Source organism: Berghia stephanieae, chromosome 11, assembly GCF_034508935.2.
Source record: "Berghia stephanieae isolate SIO BIC M18660-M18661 chromosome 11, UCSD_Bste_1.3, whole genome shotgun sequence".
In the NCBI taxonomy this organism is placed as follows: Eukaryota; Metazoa; Mollusca; class Gastropoda; order Nudibranchia; family Aeolidiidae; genus Berghia; species Berghia stephanieae.
In genome coordinates this window covers 42522226-42538417 of record NC_088370.1, presented here as the reverse complement: position 1 = coordinate 42538417, position 16192 = coordinate 42522226, and the positions used below count along the sequence as shown (strand labels likewise).

General features: G+C 37.1%; 1 protein-coding gene across 12 annotated transcripts in view; it reads right to left on the bottom strand.

Moving 5' to 3' along the window:
• Window positions 1-7143: 7143 nt before the first annotated feature.
• LOC144957107 (uncharacterized) overlaps window positions 7144-16192 on the bottom strand; it is a 75362-nt gene continuing 66313 nt past the window's right edge. For 6 of the 12 annotated variants that reach the window (XM_078888082.1, XM_078888077.1, XM_078888078.1 and 3 more), the window contains exons 20-23: window positions 13808-13934; window positions 9797-10870; window positions 8020-8194; window positions 7184-7755 (exon numbers count right to left, since the gene is read on the bottom strand). In XM_078888082.1, the coding sequence (XP_078744208.1) occupies window positions 7699-7755; window positions 8020-8194; window positions 9797-10870; window positions 13808-13934 (1433 nt within the window). In that variant the 3' untranslated portion in view covers window positions 7184-7698. Of the gene's footprint in view, window positions 7756-8019; window positions 8195-9796; window positions 10871-13807; window positions 13935-16192 lie in introns of all 12 variants that reach the window. The other 6 variants (XM_078888084.1, XM_078888085.1, XM_078888086.1 and 3 more) reach the window with 3 other exon arrangements.

Sequence of the window (16192 nt, the reverse complement as noted above, 5' to 3'; positions counted from 1 at the left end):
AATATGTTACAGTGAATGAGATAATCAGTCGGATTGTGAAAAGATTTGAACTGAGATATTGCAAAGTTTAGTTAGAAGATCAATTTTTATCAAAATTAGGTTTTGTCATAAATGATTGAACCAACCCTTTTGTACATCTTCGGAAATTATCAAAGCTTAATTTCTCTTCTTAAATTCTTTATAGCTAGTCAAGTTGAAAAAGTATCAAATTTGAGAAATATTGATAGCTTTCCCATACATTTGACCATAACTTCATGAAAATTCACCGGATTTACTTCAAATAAAGATTAAAATAGTTTGAAAAGCCTATTCTTTCAGAAAATGCAAATCCAACAATTTCACCTACTAATTGATTATGTCATGCACTGAGACATATGCAAATTTAACATCTGTAAACTCATCACAAAAGGATTGTATTCTAATTAGTTTTGAGAAGTATCACAACACGCAATGGCCATTGCAATAGGAAAATAAGACAATGAATATTATGCAAGAGGATGCCAAATGAAAAATGTGGCTGAATAGCATGAAGGAATGGACAGGTTTTGACTTTTAATGAGTTGAGATTGAAGGCCAATAACCGAAATGTGTTGCATATGATAGTAAAGGCCGCATTCCTCAATTTACACGCCCCCCCCCCCAATCCCAACCCACCCCCCGAAGACAATCCAGTCATAGAAATGAGTGATGAGTGAGTAAAATGAACACGACAGGCTTAGAACAAAATATTAATTTATATTAATTTATTAATGTAGATCTCAATGGACGGACAATTTATAATCATATCTTTTAAAAATAAATAAACAAATGGTAAATGGACGGATACGTAGCTCCATACGATTTAATCGAATTCAATACATCTCCATCAGTTATAAATGAATCATCCCGTTATAAAGAATGTGCTAAAGTGTCGTTTTTCTGACGTTCGTCATAAAAATACTTAAATATTAAATCATTTGGAGAACAACAGGGAAAACTCGGTTTTTAGTAGTAGTAGTAGTACTAGTAGTAGTAGTAGTAGTAGTAGTAGTAGTAGTAGTAGTAGTAGTAGTAGTAGTAGTAGTAGTAGTAGTAGTAGTAGTAGTAGTAGTAGTAGTAGTAGTAGTAGTACTACTACTACTACTACTACTACTACTAGTAGTAGTAGTAGTAGTAGTAGTAGTAGTAGTAGTAGTAGTAGTAGTAGTAGTAGTAGTAGTAGTAGTAACTTGTAGTAGTAGTAGTAGTAGTAGTAGTAGTAGTAGTAGTAGTAGTAGTAGTAGTAGTAGTAGTAGTAGTAGTAGTAGTAGTAGTAGTAGTAGTAGTAGTAGTAGTAGTAGTAGTAGTAGTATGTGTAGTAGTAGTAGTAGTAGTGTGTAGTAGTAGTAGTAGTAGTAGTAGTAGTAGTAGTAGTAGTAGTAGTAGTAGTAGTAGTAGTAGTAGTAGTAGTAGTAGTAGTAGTAGAGTAGTAGTAGTAGTAAGTAGTAGAGTAGTAGTAGTAGTAGTAGTAGTAGTAGTAGTAGTAGTAGTAGTAGTAGTAGTAGTAGTAGTAGTAGTAGTCGTCGTCGTCGCTACATCTCGAAATTTATTTCATCAACCCAGCTACGGAAGTCTTCCTTCGCCCTAAGAATTGGTTCATTCTTCTGGGTTAAGTAATAAATAGCGACCAAAACAACTAATAATTTAGCATCAAAATTGTAGTTTAACTGTAAATTACTGTTTACACTTTTTTAAACCTTTGAGAAACGATTTCTGCTATTATAAAGAACTGATGAAGTGTGCATGAAAGGTGCCAGACAAAGCAAGAAAGAAAAATACAAGAAAAAAAACCATTCAATAAAATCAGTCGACGTTGACTTGAGATCGAACCTCAGATCTTATGATTACCGGTCAGACGTGCTACCCCAGTCGAGATCGACTTATGTTTTGGGATGATTTTTTTCTTGTATTTTTCTTTCTTGCTTTGTCTGACACCTTTCACGCACACTTGGTCAGTTTTATCTTACACCAGTGCCTGCTCCATAATTTATTAATTTGATTATTTCTGCTATTCTATTGTGAGAAGATTGCAATTTAATGTTTACGTAAACGAATTATGTGCTTAGTTTTACAAAATGATTAATTATTGGAGTATTTTGGTGGCAAACTTCACAAAAACGACATTTTGGCATGACCTCATAAATCGTGTCTCAGTTAGCATCCGTGTCTCAGGGGCGATAACAAACTGAAATTTAACTATATTGATACTCTGCGCTTAGCCAAACAGCTCACAATATTCACCAGCCGGAAAAACGTATCAACACAAACTACTATATTATGTGACCTTTAAGAGTTTAAACCATGCTTAATACAGTTTAGAAGTTCTTGTATTAATGGTTGACTTAAAACCAAAACAAAGACCTGAGTGATGTTTTTATTTTTAAGGGTTTTACGGCGCTTGCAACACATTAAGGTCATTGAAATTCATCTGGTCATTGAGATTTTTTTGTTTTGTTTTTAATGGTTTTACGGCGCTTGCAACACATTTAGGTCATATCAGCGCCAATAAAAAGGAAGAAAATGGGACAGTAAAAAGTTATAGAAATACAATTAAATCAGTGAAGAGAAAGTAAGACAAAGGGTACCTGGGAACAAATAGGGATCAGATGTAGAATCCAAGAGCAAACCACCAATGTGCTTAGTTTGAGATCACCTATAAGTCTCATCCGGATACATGCACAAAATCCAACAAAGAGGAATACACTCAAATGCTTACATTATACATTAAAAATAACTAATATAATAACACATAACAGAGAGATGATTTACAAGGAAAAAAATATCATCTCCCAAAACAATAACTATGCATTTGACTGTTTCCCTCCCAGACAGGACTCCGACCAGTGCCAGGAAAAAACCAAGTAATCTCGTTCCAAGACAAAGACAGAAAGCATGTTGGAAAACAGATATAAGGGGATAGAAGACACGATCCCCACCCAGGACCTGAGTGACATCAGCTTCGTTCTATCTACAGAAGAAACGAAGTTAACCTCTTTGATATTGTGTTTTTAGCCAGCCATTTTATAAGTATTTATCACTAAATTATAATAACCCGACTATACAGGTTCAAGGATACACATAGTTGTGTGTGTAAGTAAGTTATATCCTACAGAAGTGCTACATCTCGACTAAAAGGGAACCGCTCACAATTGTACAATATAATTTCTAATATTGACAAAACCAGGATATTATATTATTGGAGAGAATATTACAAAGTAAATAAAATATCTCTGAAAAAAAAAGATAGATCGAGCTGACTGATTCCCCATCAGACAAAATTAAACTACAGGCAAGGCCAAGGCCAAACTGAATAGCCCCATTCCATTTGTAGGTGTTGAACCCGTGACCTCAAGAAGTCGCTCAAGATAAGTATAGAGTTTGAATCCACTTTTTTCTTTGGAGTGGTGGATAGCTCATAAGGTAAAGTCACGATCTCCCCGGCCAGGCGGAGTTGTCTTACCAGTAACGTCACGGGTTCGAGCCCCCGTCGCCGCCGTGAATTTTTTATTCTCTATTGCCTTCTGGCACTTTTCTACTCACTTCATTTCAAGTCAATCCAAACAAGGACACAAGACAGATGATATAAAGGGATAGCAATACTGTGCGTGGCCTATGAAGAGCAGATGTCCAAAGCTCAAAGGACAATACTATTCAACATTAAGTCTTTGTGACGACAGTAATCTACAGTCCGATTAGTCATAAAGCCGCATTGGTAAGGTCAAATGTGACCTATCGTCTCTAAACGGTATTATGTCGGGATGACTCGGGTGCAAAAAATTGAATTTATTGACAAAAACATGAAGCTTGGGGTTTGTTTCGATTTGTTATTTAAGAGAATGAAGACAATTTTTCCCAATGCAAAAGCTCAAAATTTGGTATTTACTATCAATTTAATTCTAAAGTCACTTTTCGGGGTCCAATTCATCCCGACATAATACCGTTTCGAGACGGAGGGTCACAAATGATATCGGGGATTGATGAGATGGTAAGAATGCGACCTGATGAAGACTCCATCGGCTCAGTGGGTGTTCAAAGTCACCACGCCAACAATGTAAGGGCAATTCTAAATACCACCAAGTCTTCAAGAACATCAATGGACATAATGCAATACGGTAAGAACGGTAAAGGGGAATTTAAGAGATAGCAAGATTGTGTGTGGCTGATGAAGACTCCATTGGTCCAGTGGGTATTTAAAGTCACTCCGACCCTATCCTAAGCGCAATTCTAAATAAAACTGCTAAGTTTTCAAAGAACCCGATTGGACATGAAGCCACGCGGTTAAGGAAGTGAAACTGGATTGACGAAGACTCAATCGACTCAAATGATGTCAGAATCCCCACTCCACCACCATATGACAATTCTACTTACGATAAAGATCTGAACTAGTGTGTGTGTGTGAAAGGTGCCAGACAAAGCAAGAAAGAAACATGGAAGAAATAAAACATCTCAAAAAATTAGTCGACCTCGACTGGAGAGTCGAAAAAATTGTATCTTATATCGAGAGGACGAGAGACGCATGCGCACAACCAACATGACGTTCTCTCTCTAATAACTTTTCCGCTGGTGACGTCACAGACTATGGGTGACGTCCAATCAAGGGACGCTACTCTTCCGCTAATCTCATTCCCTTGAGATGGTTTTTTTTCTTCTGTTTTTATTTCTTCCTTTGTCTGGCACCTTTCATACACACTTGTTCAGCTCTTTATCTTGTACTGGTGCTTGCTCCATAATTTCTTTAATCTAATCTACCCACGACTAAGTCTTCTAGAAGTGTTCACCTTAAACCCATTTGTGCAAATATTAACCCTCTCCTTACCAATTACAGAAAAATCGTCACATTCGTTAGGATACAATGAACATTATTCTTGTTCAAATGTGTGATATACATTCCAAAAATTTGAAGAAAAATGTTTGATACAGCTATAAAATCTTAACGCTGTTTTGTAAAGCTGGTTTTGCTGTACAAAATTATGTATAATATGTTCTTATTTCTTTTCACTTCGGAAACAATTCTGAAAATGATCGGTAAGGAGAGAGTTAATTTATATCACATATATTATGTAAGTATATCACAGTTTTGTTACCATATCATAAAGGCGTTGGACTAGGTTTCGTATTGTTTATTTGTTTATTTTAATTGTTTTAAGGCGCTTGCAACACTTTTGCCTCATTTCAGCGCCAGCAAAGAGGAAATGATGGGAGAAAATTGTAACTCTGAAGTTAAGACAGCAAAGGAAAAGAAAAAGTAAGATGAAGGGGGTTGATTTGAATAGGGGAATAGAAGCAGTCCATCAATGTGCCTAATTTTTGACATCGTTTTAAGCTGGTGGTATTATGAGGGGTTAAAAATTACACACATACATTCATGAAGCTTTGAGACGTATTTGGTTAACTCTCTCCTTACCAGCAATTTTCAGGAATTTCCACAACACTTCACACCCAACAAACACAAAAATATATTTTTATCACTCAGACACAATACCAGTAAGTTCTTGCCATACGTAACTCCTGTAGAAAAACATACTCTACAACCGAAAGTTTATTTTCTTTAAATTTTATAATATACATAAGAAATTTGAATAAGAAAAATGTTGGTAGTATCGTCACGAATGTGACGATTTTCCTGTAGTTGGTAAGGAGAGGGTTAATTCTTGAGATTTTATGTAACAAAATATCCACTAAAAGTACTCAAAGTGCTTTACAAAAGATACTAGCCAGCATCTATATTTAACAAGTAGGACGAAACATGACACCTCTTAGGTGATGTTTAAATTGTATTTATCCGCCCTAGACACCACTATTAACGACCAGGTAACAATTTTACACCTGGGTACGGTAACAGAATGTGAGTAAAGAGGCTTTTTCCAAGGACTTCAACTATGCGCCTTTCCGATCGGAACTCATTCCACATGGACCTTCCGATCCAAAGTTGAATATTATACCACTAAACCACATTGTCGCACAAAGTCATTGAAGTGGACTCTGCATGAGGTCAACACTGTTACAGTAAACTTCTGCTTACAGTTGACACTTCTTATTAGTTCCATATTTTCTAATCTTTATATCTCAGTGTTTTGTTTTGTTTTGTTTTGTTTATAAGGGTTTTACGGCACTTGCAACACATTAAGGTCATATCAGCGCCAGTAAAAAGAAAGAAAACGGAAGAGTAAAAAGTTCTAGAATTACAATTAAAGCACATAAGAAAAGGTAAGACAAAGGGGAATTGGTTCAAATAGGGAACAGATGTAAATTCCAAGAGCACACCATCAAAGTACTTAGTTTGAAATCACCTAAAAGTCTTATCCAGACACAAGCACAGGTACCAACTAAGAGGAATACACTCAAATGTTTACAAATCATATATTATAATATGTAAACTAAACATAATACAATGCATAACAGAGATGATATACAAGGAAAACAATATCATCTCCCAAAACTATAACTATACATTCGACTGTTTCCCTCTCAGCCAAGGACCCAGACCAAATTCAGGACAAAACCAAGCAATCTCATTCCAAGACAAAGACAGAAAGCAATTGGAAAACAGATAAGAGGGGATAGAAGACACAGCAAGTACCTCCCCGCCCACTATAGGACGTCGGGATCCCAACCCAGAGTTCCATATTTTCTCATCTTTATATCTCAGTGTGTTCCATTGATCATAATGAATGTTTCATTTATAATGGATAAGGTCAACTTTGCTGAAAGTCAACCATTCTTCCGGCCCAGTGGTCAGTATTGGCCTTAACAGGATTCCACTGTACTCGTAAAACTGTCTACCGTATAACTGTCATTTTAAACACCAAGTCTATCCATATGTGTGGCTATGTGGTCTAAATGTGTGGCACTCGTTTTAGGATCGGAAGGTCCTGGTTTCGAGCCTTGTTCAGAGCATAGTTGAGTCCTTGGAGATGGCTCTTTATTCACATTCACTCACCAGACTCATGTGTAAAATGAGTAATAACATGACCGTTAACACCGTTGTCTCTGTTGGAAAAAAAATGGAATAACGCCTAACAGGCGCCATGTCCTGTCCTAAATGTTAAATTTTGCTGTTCGCCGTAAAGCGCTTTAAGCACGTTTAGTGGAAATTTCCCTTAATAAAAGCTCATTTTTAAAATATTTTTTTTACATAATACTGTTTTAAGAGAGATGGATCTTATTTATGTTTTTTTTGTTTGTAATTGGTTAATGTGGGAGATAGAATTTTATACTGATTATTCTATTAAATATTTGATGGCAGTCAAGAACGGTTTACATCCAGATCTTGATTATAGCGTGTTACTCCCAGGAATATTCCTGTGAATGTCCGTCTGGATAGCGTGTTACTCCCAGGAATATTCCTGTTGATGTCCGCCTGGATATCGTGTCACTCCCAGGAATATTCCTGTTAATGTCCGCCTGGATAGCGTGTCACTCCCAGGAATATTCCTGTTGATGTCCGCCTGGATAGCGTGTCACTCCCAGGAATATTCCTGTTGATGTCCACCTGGATAGCGTGTCACTCCCAGGAATATTCCTGTTGATGTCCGTCTGGATAGCGTGTCACTCCCAGGAATATTCCTGTTGATGTCCGTCTGGATAGCGTGTCACTCCCAGGAATATTCCTGTTGATGTCCGTCTGGATAGCGTGTCACTCCCAGGAATATTCCTGTTGATGTCCGTCTGGATAGCGTGTCACTCCCAGGAATATTCCTGTTGATGTCCGCCTGGACTAGGACGATGACTGCGTATCTGGCAACAGTGAGATTAATAGGAAGAGTAATAGTTATAATTAATAGTAATGGTGATGGTTATGCTGATGATGATGATGATGATGATGATGATGATGATGATGATGATGATGATGATGACGACGACAACGACGATGATAATAATAATAATAATAATAATAATAATAATAATAATAATAATAATAATAATAATAATAATAATAATAATAATAATAATAATAATAATAATAATAATAATAATAATAATAATCTCTCCACAACTTACAACACCACTGTTTGTCCTCCCTCCTATTCTAGTCTTGTCGTCTACACGTGGCGATAGACAATCCGGTAACAAAGCCATCCGATTGGTCGGATGCACACCTGACGTCATGAATGGCGACGATGAGTTCGAGATGGCGTGTCGGCTAGATCGTGATGGGTACACGGGCGAGTTACGACTGGGTGCAAAGAGAGAGAAAGAAATAATGTCACTGTATTAAAGTATTAATAATAATGTGAAATTGAATGTAAGCTTCAATTTAATTACAAAAACAGATCAAATGAACGTTTCGGGTTTCCCCTTTATCAACAAAACAGGATGAATGAAGAACCACAGATGAATGAGATGATGTGGTAGTGGCGTAGTTAAGATGATAAGTTCATCATCTCATTCATCTGTGGTGTTTCATTCATCCTGTTTTGTTGATACATTCAATTTCACATTATTATATGCGGCTATGTGGTCTAGTGGTATGACACTCGTTTTCGGATCGGAAGGTCCTGGGTTCGAGCTTCGCGCTCGGCGCATAGTTGAGTCCTTGGAAAAGGCTCTTTACTCACTTTCTCTCACCGTACTCAGGTGTAAAATGAGTACCTGGCCATTAACAGCGTTGTCTTTGTCCGAAAAATTGTAATATCGCCTAACAGGCGGCATGTCCCGTCCTACATGTTAAATGTTGCTGTTGACCAGGGACCCCTTGTAAAGCGCTTTGAGCACATTCAGTGGATATTGCACTATATAAAGCTCAATTTTAAAATTTTAGAATTATTTATTTCTTCGAGCTTCGAGCAGCAACATTTACATTACCGTGTTTTAAATTTTGAACATCGATGACAAACTTGAACATAATAGGCATTCATACTGTAACTAAAGTAAAAAGGTGTTCAAATGTGTATCTTTTAGGTCATAGGCCAATACTGCCGTTCTCTGGATAAACCCTAATTTGAAAATTTGGACAGAATACTCGTCCTTCAAATATCGAGGTTTCTGGTCAAATTTTAAATAACGGTTTTTCTAGAGTGCGACAGAATGGTCAAACCATATCTCTGAACGAAATTATGCTAACTATTGCAATAATAAAGCGATAAAATTATTCTATTAATCTTGTATAGCATGTAAATATTGTGGCTGATAAAATGAGACGATAGTAAAATATGTATTTATATACTCTAGTATATTTAAAAGAAGGGTGGGAGGTAGTAGTAGTAATAGAAGAAGGGGAGGGTGCGCACTTTGTCATACTTCAATAGAACGGGGGGAGGGGGGGGGGTGGCGCAATTTCACAAATACATAGAAAATTGTGCTAGGGCGAATTGACTTGCTCAAGGCCACACAACGTAGCGGCGGGTGATCGAACTCAATACCTTCTTGGTACGAAGCAAAGACCGTACCGCTGAGCCACGCTGCCAAATGGGCTAAGTTTCTCAGTATATCGATGGTATGTGCTGAATATAAAATGCTCACTATACTGCCAACTGTCCTAAACCCTCACATAAAGTTATGTGTAGACAGTAACATTTAAATATACTGGTCTGTTGGTTTACTGAATAGTGTTTGATGAGCATTAATCATTTCCCTGGCGTTCTAAAAGCAATAACAAAAAAGTGACATATAAATCATTCATAGATGAAGAAAGTCTTTGTCCTTCAATATGATAACCTATCCAGGTTTTTCTTCTAAATATTCTATATTATAATGATTAATTTTTTTAAAAAGGCAAGAAATATCGCACACGACCAGTTGAGCATTGGAAAAAACATATTAAGTACTCTATGCCTACTTATAGTGAATCATCCTTTTGGTCGATGTAGGGACTGGGGTCGTGACCCCCATCAAGTTTTCACTCAGCTGCTGGACCAACTTTTCCACATTTTGGATTGGAGGCTTCTTGCCGTCCTTGACATTGGAGTGGAAATTCCCATTTATGGCAGGAGATCTTTTAGCACCTTCAAGCACGTCAAGACGTAGGTCGGATTTACCCATTATCACGTTGTTGTAAAGAGATTGAATAGAGCCAATGTCACCCGACTTCCCTCCCTTTGTAGTTGAGTTCAAATCCGATGAATGATGATAGAATGTTTTCGATCTTTTGAGTTCGTTTTTAAATTCACCGAAGCCTCCGGTCGTGAGAGTTGATTTTATGTCAAGGTCACTTTTGAAGAATTTGTTTTTGTTGCTGTGGTTATTGTTAGTGAAAAGTTGGCTTGATTTAGATTCGTATTTCCTCGGAGTGGCTCCTGCAGACCAAGATGAAGAAACTGTAGTCGCTCCGTTTGTGATTGCAGAGCAATTTGATGAACCGAGAATAGAGTTGCCTTTGGTGTGCTGTGCTTGTGTCGTATGTAATTTGTTTGATTTTAAATGGCTCGCTGACACAGATAATATATTGTTCGAGGTGGATATCAACCCATTGTCATTTATCACAGATCGCTTTATTTGTTTTGATGTATTAATGTTATGGCAGTTCACTTCCGTATCCAGTGATTGGCTTTGGATGTTGAGGGCAATGGATGAATTTGGCGGTTTTATCCGAGTGGAGGATAACGTTTCCTCCAGAGGATCTAAGTGTTGGTAGGGATTTTTCTTGGACGTGATTGGGAAAGAAAATGCCCCGGGCTTTTTAGCTGATTTGACTCCATTAACAACAGTGTCACCTACTGCTGACGGTTTGGTTGTAAAAGCATGTTTAATTGGAGCAATTCTGAGATTGCTTTTGGCATTGTGGTCGTTGATATAATTCATACGATAGCCTGATTTGTAGACACCATTGATGTTGCTGTTGTTGTTTGCGCTATTTGTGTTACTGTTGTCGATAATACTGCTGCAACAGTCGCTGTCGGTGTCGTCAGAAGAGCTGTGCATACAATGAAAACAAAAACATATTCAAACGTGTGTTAGAGACATTCATCACACATCAATCAAAGACAAAAACAAAACACAAATGCAAACAAAGCTTTGTTTAGATTGGAGTGAATTTAATTTTGTTAGACCCGTCAGCTCATCAAAAATGTGTCAGAAATATATAAAACTATTATACTAATTTTTCCCAACGTATCTTTTATTTAAACTTTTTGTAGCGATCGATCATCTTTAGCTTTATCTTTTAGTAGCGACTGATAACCTTTAATTTTATCTTTTTTTGTAGCGACTGATCATCTCTAATTTTATCTTTTTGTAGCGACGGATCATCTATAATTTTATCTTTTTGTAGCGACAGATCATCTTTAATTTTATCTTTTTTTGTGGCGACTGATCATCTTTAATTTTATCTTTTTGTAGCGGCTGATCAACTTTAATTATATCTTATTGCAGAGACTGATAATCTTTAATTTTATATTTTTTGTAGCGACCGATCATCTTTAATTTTATCTTTTTGTAGCGGCTGATCAACTTTAATTATATCTTTTCGTAGCGACTGATAACCATTAATTTTATCTTTTTTTTGTAGCGGCTGATCATCTTTAATTTTATCTTTTCGCAGCGACTGATAATCATTAATTTTATCTTTTTTTTGTAGCGGCTGATCATCTTTAATTTTATCTTTTTGTAGAGACCGATCATCTTTAATTTTATCTTTTTTTTGTAGCGGCTGATCATCTTTAATTTTATCTTTTTGTAGAGACCGATCATCTTTAATTTTATCGTGTTGTCATAATAAGTGACTTACCGTAATAAAGCGGTGTAATGGGTCGGATTTCTAAACGTGAATTTGGAGTTAATAAAATAGGAAATAGGAAACTAGATTTTGTTGCAATGCAAAAAATTTCCTTTATTTTCCTCCATAACTAAATAGACATTTTCCCCTGGTTTTCATGTGGATGACAATGCATTCAGTTTCCAGGACGGAATATACCTCTATAATAAATCAATGGTCGGCGGATCAAACCTCTAAAGTCCCGATTGTCACGATCGGCGGATCAAACCTCTGAAGTCCCGATTTTCACGATCGACGGATCAAACCTCCGAAGTCCCGATTGTCACGATCGGCGGATCAAACCTCTGAAGTCCCGATTGTCACGATCGGCGGATCAAACCTCTGAAGTCCCGATTGTCACGATCGGCGGATCAAACCTCTAAAGTCCCGATTGTCACGATCGGCGGATCAAACCTCTGAAGTCCCGATTTTCACGATCGACGGATCAAACCTCCGAAGTCCCGATTGTCACGATCGGCGGATCAAACCTCTGAAGTCCAGATTGTCACGATCGGCGGATCAAACCTCTGAAGTCCCGATTGTCACGATCGGCGGATCAAACCTCTGAAGTCCCGATTTTCACGATCGACGGATCAAAACTCTGAATTTACATATGAGGTTTTCGCACCATGTTTTATTTAAATCTGGGCGTATCAGACAGACATTATATGTCATCAGAGGTCTGATCCACCCAAAAATGTATTAAAACACGGTGCGCAAAGTTCGTATGTAGTCTTCAGAGTTTTGATCCGCCGATCGTGAAAATCGGGACTTCAGAGGTTTGATCGGCCAACCAAACGAAATACTGATTTGAGATGGTGGTGTATGTATTTTATGTCACAGTGAATGAGATAATAAGTCGTATGGTGAAAAGGTTTGAACTAAGATATTGCCACGTTTAGTTAGAAGGTCAATTTTTTATCAAAAATGATTTCTTGTCATAAATGATTAAATCAACCCTTTTTGTACATCTTCGGGAATATCAAAGCTTAATTTCACTTCTAAACATGTTTTACAGCTATCTAGTACAGTTGAAAAAGTATGCCATTTGAGAACAGTTGCTGAATATCTTTCCCAGATATCTGACCATTACTTCATGAAAAATCACCCGATTTACTTCAAATAATGATTAAAATGTTCTGGGGATCATATTATTTCAGAAACTGAAAAAAAATGCAAATCCAAAATTGTCCCTTAAGACTGATCATGTCATGCACTGACACATATTGATTTCATCAAAAGATTAGTAATAGCTATGTCGTGCAATATCACTTTAATATCGTGTGTTGGTCTCGTAAAGAATAATGGGTATTACACACTATTGAAATATTCAAACAATGTTGTGGTTATATTTGGTGTGTATACAAACCCACTCCAAGTTCTTTAGTATTCGCATCATGTAAAAATGAAAATATATGTCCGATTCCCTTAAATAAATAACGTGCAAAAATCACTCTTATTAACAACCAAAACGTGCATTAAATAAATAGGTCATAGTCTTAAGTACAATTTAAAAGCGCCGTAAATTCCACATTTAAGATTTAAAATAATAAGTCTCGTGACTTTTTTGTTCGAAATGAATTTTTGAATGTGAGATTTACCAAAACAATTATTGAACGTCTTAATAGGATTCAATAGTCTGATGTCACTTCCGCCCTGTAACGAGCAGCTTGGTTCTAAACAAAGAAAATTGGTACTTTTATTCTTCATGCTGGCGAGAACTTTTTCACATGTCATGTGATCAGATTGTATAAAAGTCAAATCATGATCAGATTTAAAATGTTTTACTCCTCTGGATACACTTTTATGCTCGTCGAAGTTTTTCATAAGAGCGTCCGCCATTGTTCCGATATTTTTGAACCAGTTACTAAGTTACTATGCGTCATTACGAGGGAAGTGACGTCACGACTGTTGAAGCGTATTAGATTTTCTGAATGTCAAAATTTCGATAAAGTCACGTGCTTCCGGTCATTCAGGGCGCCATGATAGTTTTACAAAAAGGTCAAAACAGAACCAAAACCACACATCTATTAGTGAATTTGACGAATCACTGTCTATAGTGAATATTATACAAGTTTTAAAATTAACCAGTAATACCTGTGGTCGGCAAAATCATGATAGGCAAAATGTTTGTGGGCGGGGCTACTTTGGGATGACGTCATCAAGAAAGATCCTACGTTGTTCATTGGTTGATGAGGGGGAGGAGTCAGGTCTTGCAAATTGTCTGAGGGTAAAAGAAGAAGTGATTTGTTAGATCCCAGGTTTGAGAATTTTTGACAACATGAGAGTCGTTTTAATCGATCGAAATTTGAAGGGCCAGTTCGCTGGCCAAATTTTAACTACGTGATTGTTTTTTGTTTGTTTTTTTTTTTTTTTTTGCTTTGATTTTTTGTTTGTTTGTTTGGTTTGTTTTTTGTGTGCTTTTTTGCCGTTTTTTTTCTCAGAACACAGCAGCATTGTAATGGCGATTTATCCAGTGAGCAAAGTCATCTTTCTGAAATCCTGTAACAGCCCGGATGCTGTGCCACACTGAAACCTGAAATTGGATGATCTTTGAGCCCGGAATAGTAAAAACACTAAAGAAAAAGTGAATATGGAAAAGCTTCGGATGCAAACAGTACAAAGGGTTGAAACCCTTTGACAGAAAAATAATAATTTTCATATATTCCATGACAAAGTGTTTGTATCCAAAATGTCCATTGTTTGTACTGTCTCCATCCCAAATATTATTGTTTTGCTAATAAATTTGCACCCGAAATGTCCATTGCACCTGTTTCCATCCGAAGCATCTCTATTTCCACATTTTCGTGATAATAATTGGATTCTATCTGGTTCCCCAAGACCGTTACCGCAATGAGTGCTGGTAGGCAAAGTCTGCAAACTACTGGCTGAGTGTGGCTGTCACAAGGCAGGCAGGATCTGGATTGCGGGGGGGGGGGGAAGTGGCCGAGTGGTTAATGCATTGCACTGTGACCGGAAGGCTCCAGGTTCGAGCCCCGCTTCAGGCGCTTTCGTTTTTTTTTTCTTAAGCAAGACTATTAACCTCGAATTTGCTCACTTGAACAGAATGGGTGATTCCTGTTGACATCAGACATCCTGTTTGATGGATTATCTATATTCCTTCGTGGAATGCCTTGGCGACGATATCTTATGATGTCGTGGTGGAAAGGCATTTAAACAATTGATTCTTTCTGGTTCCCAAGACCGCAACAAGAGCAAGTAGGCATAGTCAGTAAAACACTGGTGGAGGGTGGCTTCACAAGGAGGATCAGGACCTTAGTCTGTATGTAGACTGCCACCCAATGTCTCCTCTTTCTTGTACAGAACCCGGAAGCCTCTCTCCCAGTTCAGAGAAGCATTTAAGATTTAAAATAATAAGTCTCGTGACTTTTTTGTTCGAAATTAATTTTTGAATGTGAGATTTACCAAAACAATTATTGAATGTCTTAATAGGATTCAATAGTCTGATGTCACTTCCGCCCTGTAACGAGCAGCTTGGTTCTAAACAAAGAAAATCGGTACTTTTATTCTTCATGCTGGCTAGAACTTTTTCACATGTCATGTGATCAGAATGTATGAAAGTCAAACCATGATCGATCAGATTTATAATGTTTTTCTCCTCTGGATACAATTTTATGCTCTTCGGAGAAGTATTTTATAAGGGAGTCCGCCATTGTTCCGATAGTTTAGAACCAATTAATAAGTTACTATGCGTCATTACGAGGGACGTGACGTCACGGCTGTTGAAACCTATTATCCGTAATGATTATGTTGCCACCGACTGAATTAGACAGCAAAACACATTGACTCAATACAACATGTAATATAAAATTCATATTACTCCTATTTTACCCATGGGTCTTGCCATCATGACTGACGTAATATCAAATCCATGTTACTCCTATATTACCCATGGGTCTTGCCATCATGACTGACGTAATATCAAATCCATGTTACTCCTATATTAACCATGGATCTTGCCATCATGACTGACGTAATATCAAATTCATATTACTCCTATATTACCCATGGGTCTTGCCATCGTGACTGACGTAATATCAAATTCATATTACTCCTATATTACTCATGGGTCTTGCCATCATGACTGACGTAATATCAAATTCATATTACTCCTATATTACTCATGGGTCTTGCCATCATGACTGACGTAATATCAAATTCATATTACTCCTATATTACCCATGGGTCTTGCCATCATGACTGACGTAATATCAAATTCATATTACTCCTATATTACCCATGGGTCTTGCCATCATGACTGACGTAATATCAAATTCATATTACTCCTATATTACTCATGGGTCTTGCCATCATGACTGACGTAATATCAAATTCATATTACTCCTATATTACCCATGGGTCTTGCCATCATGACTGACGTAATATCAAATTCATATTACTCCTATATTACCCATGAGTCTTGCCATCATGACTGACGTAATATCAACTTCATATTACTCC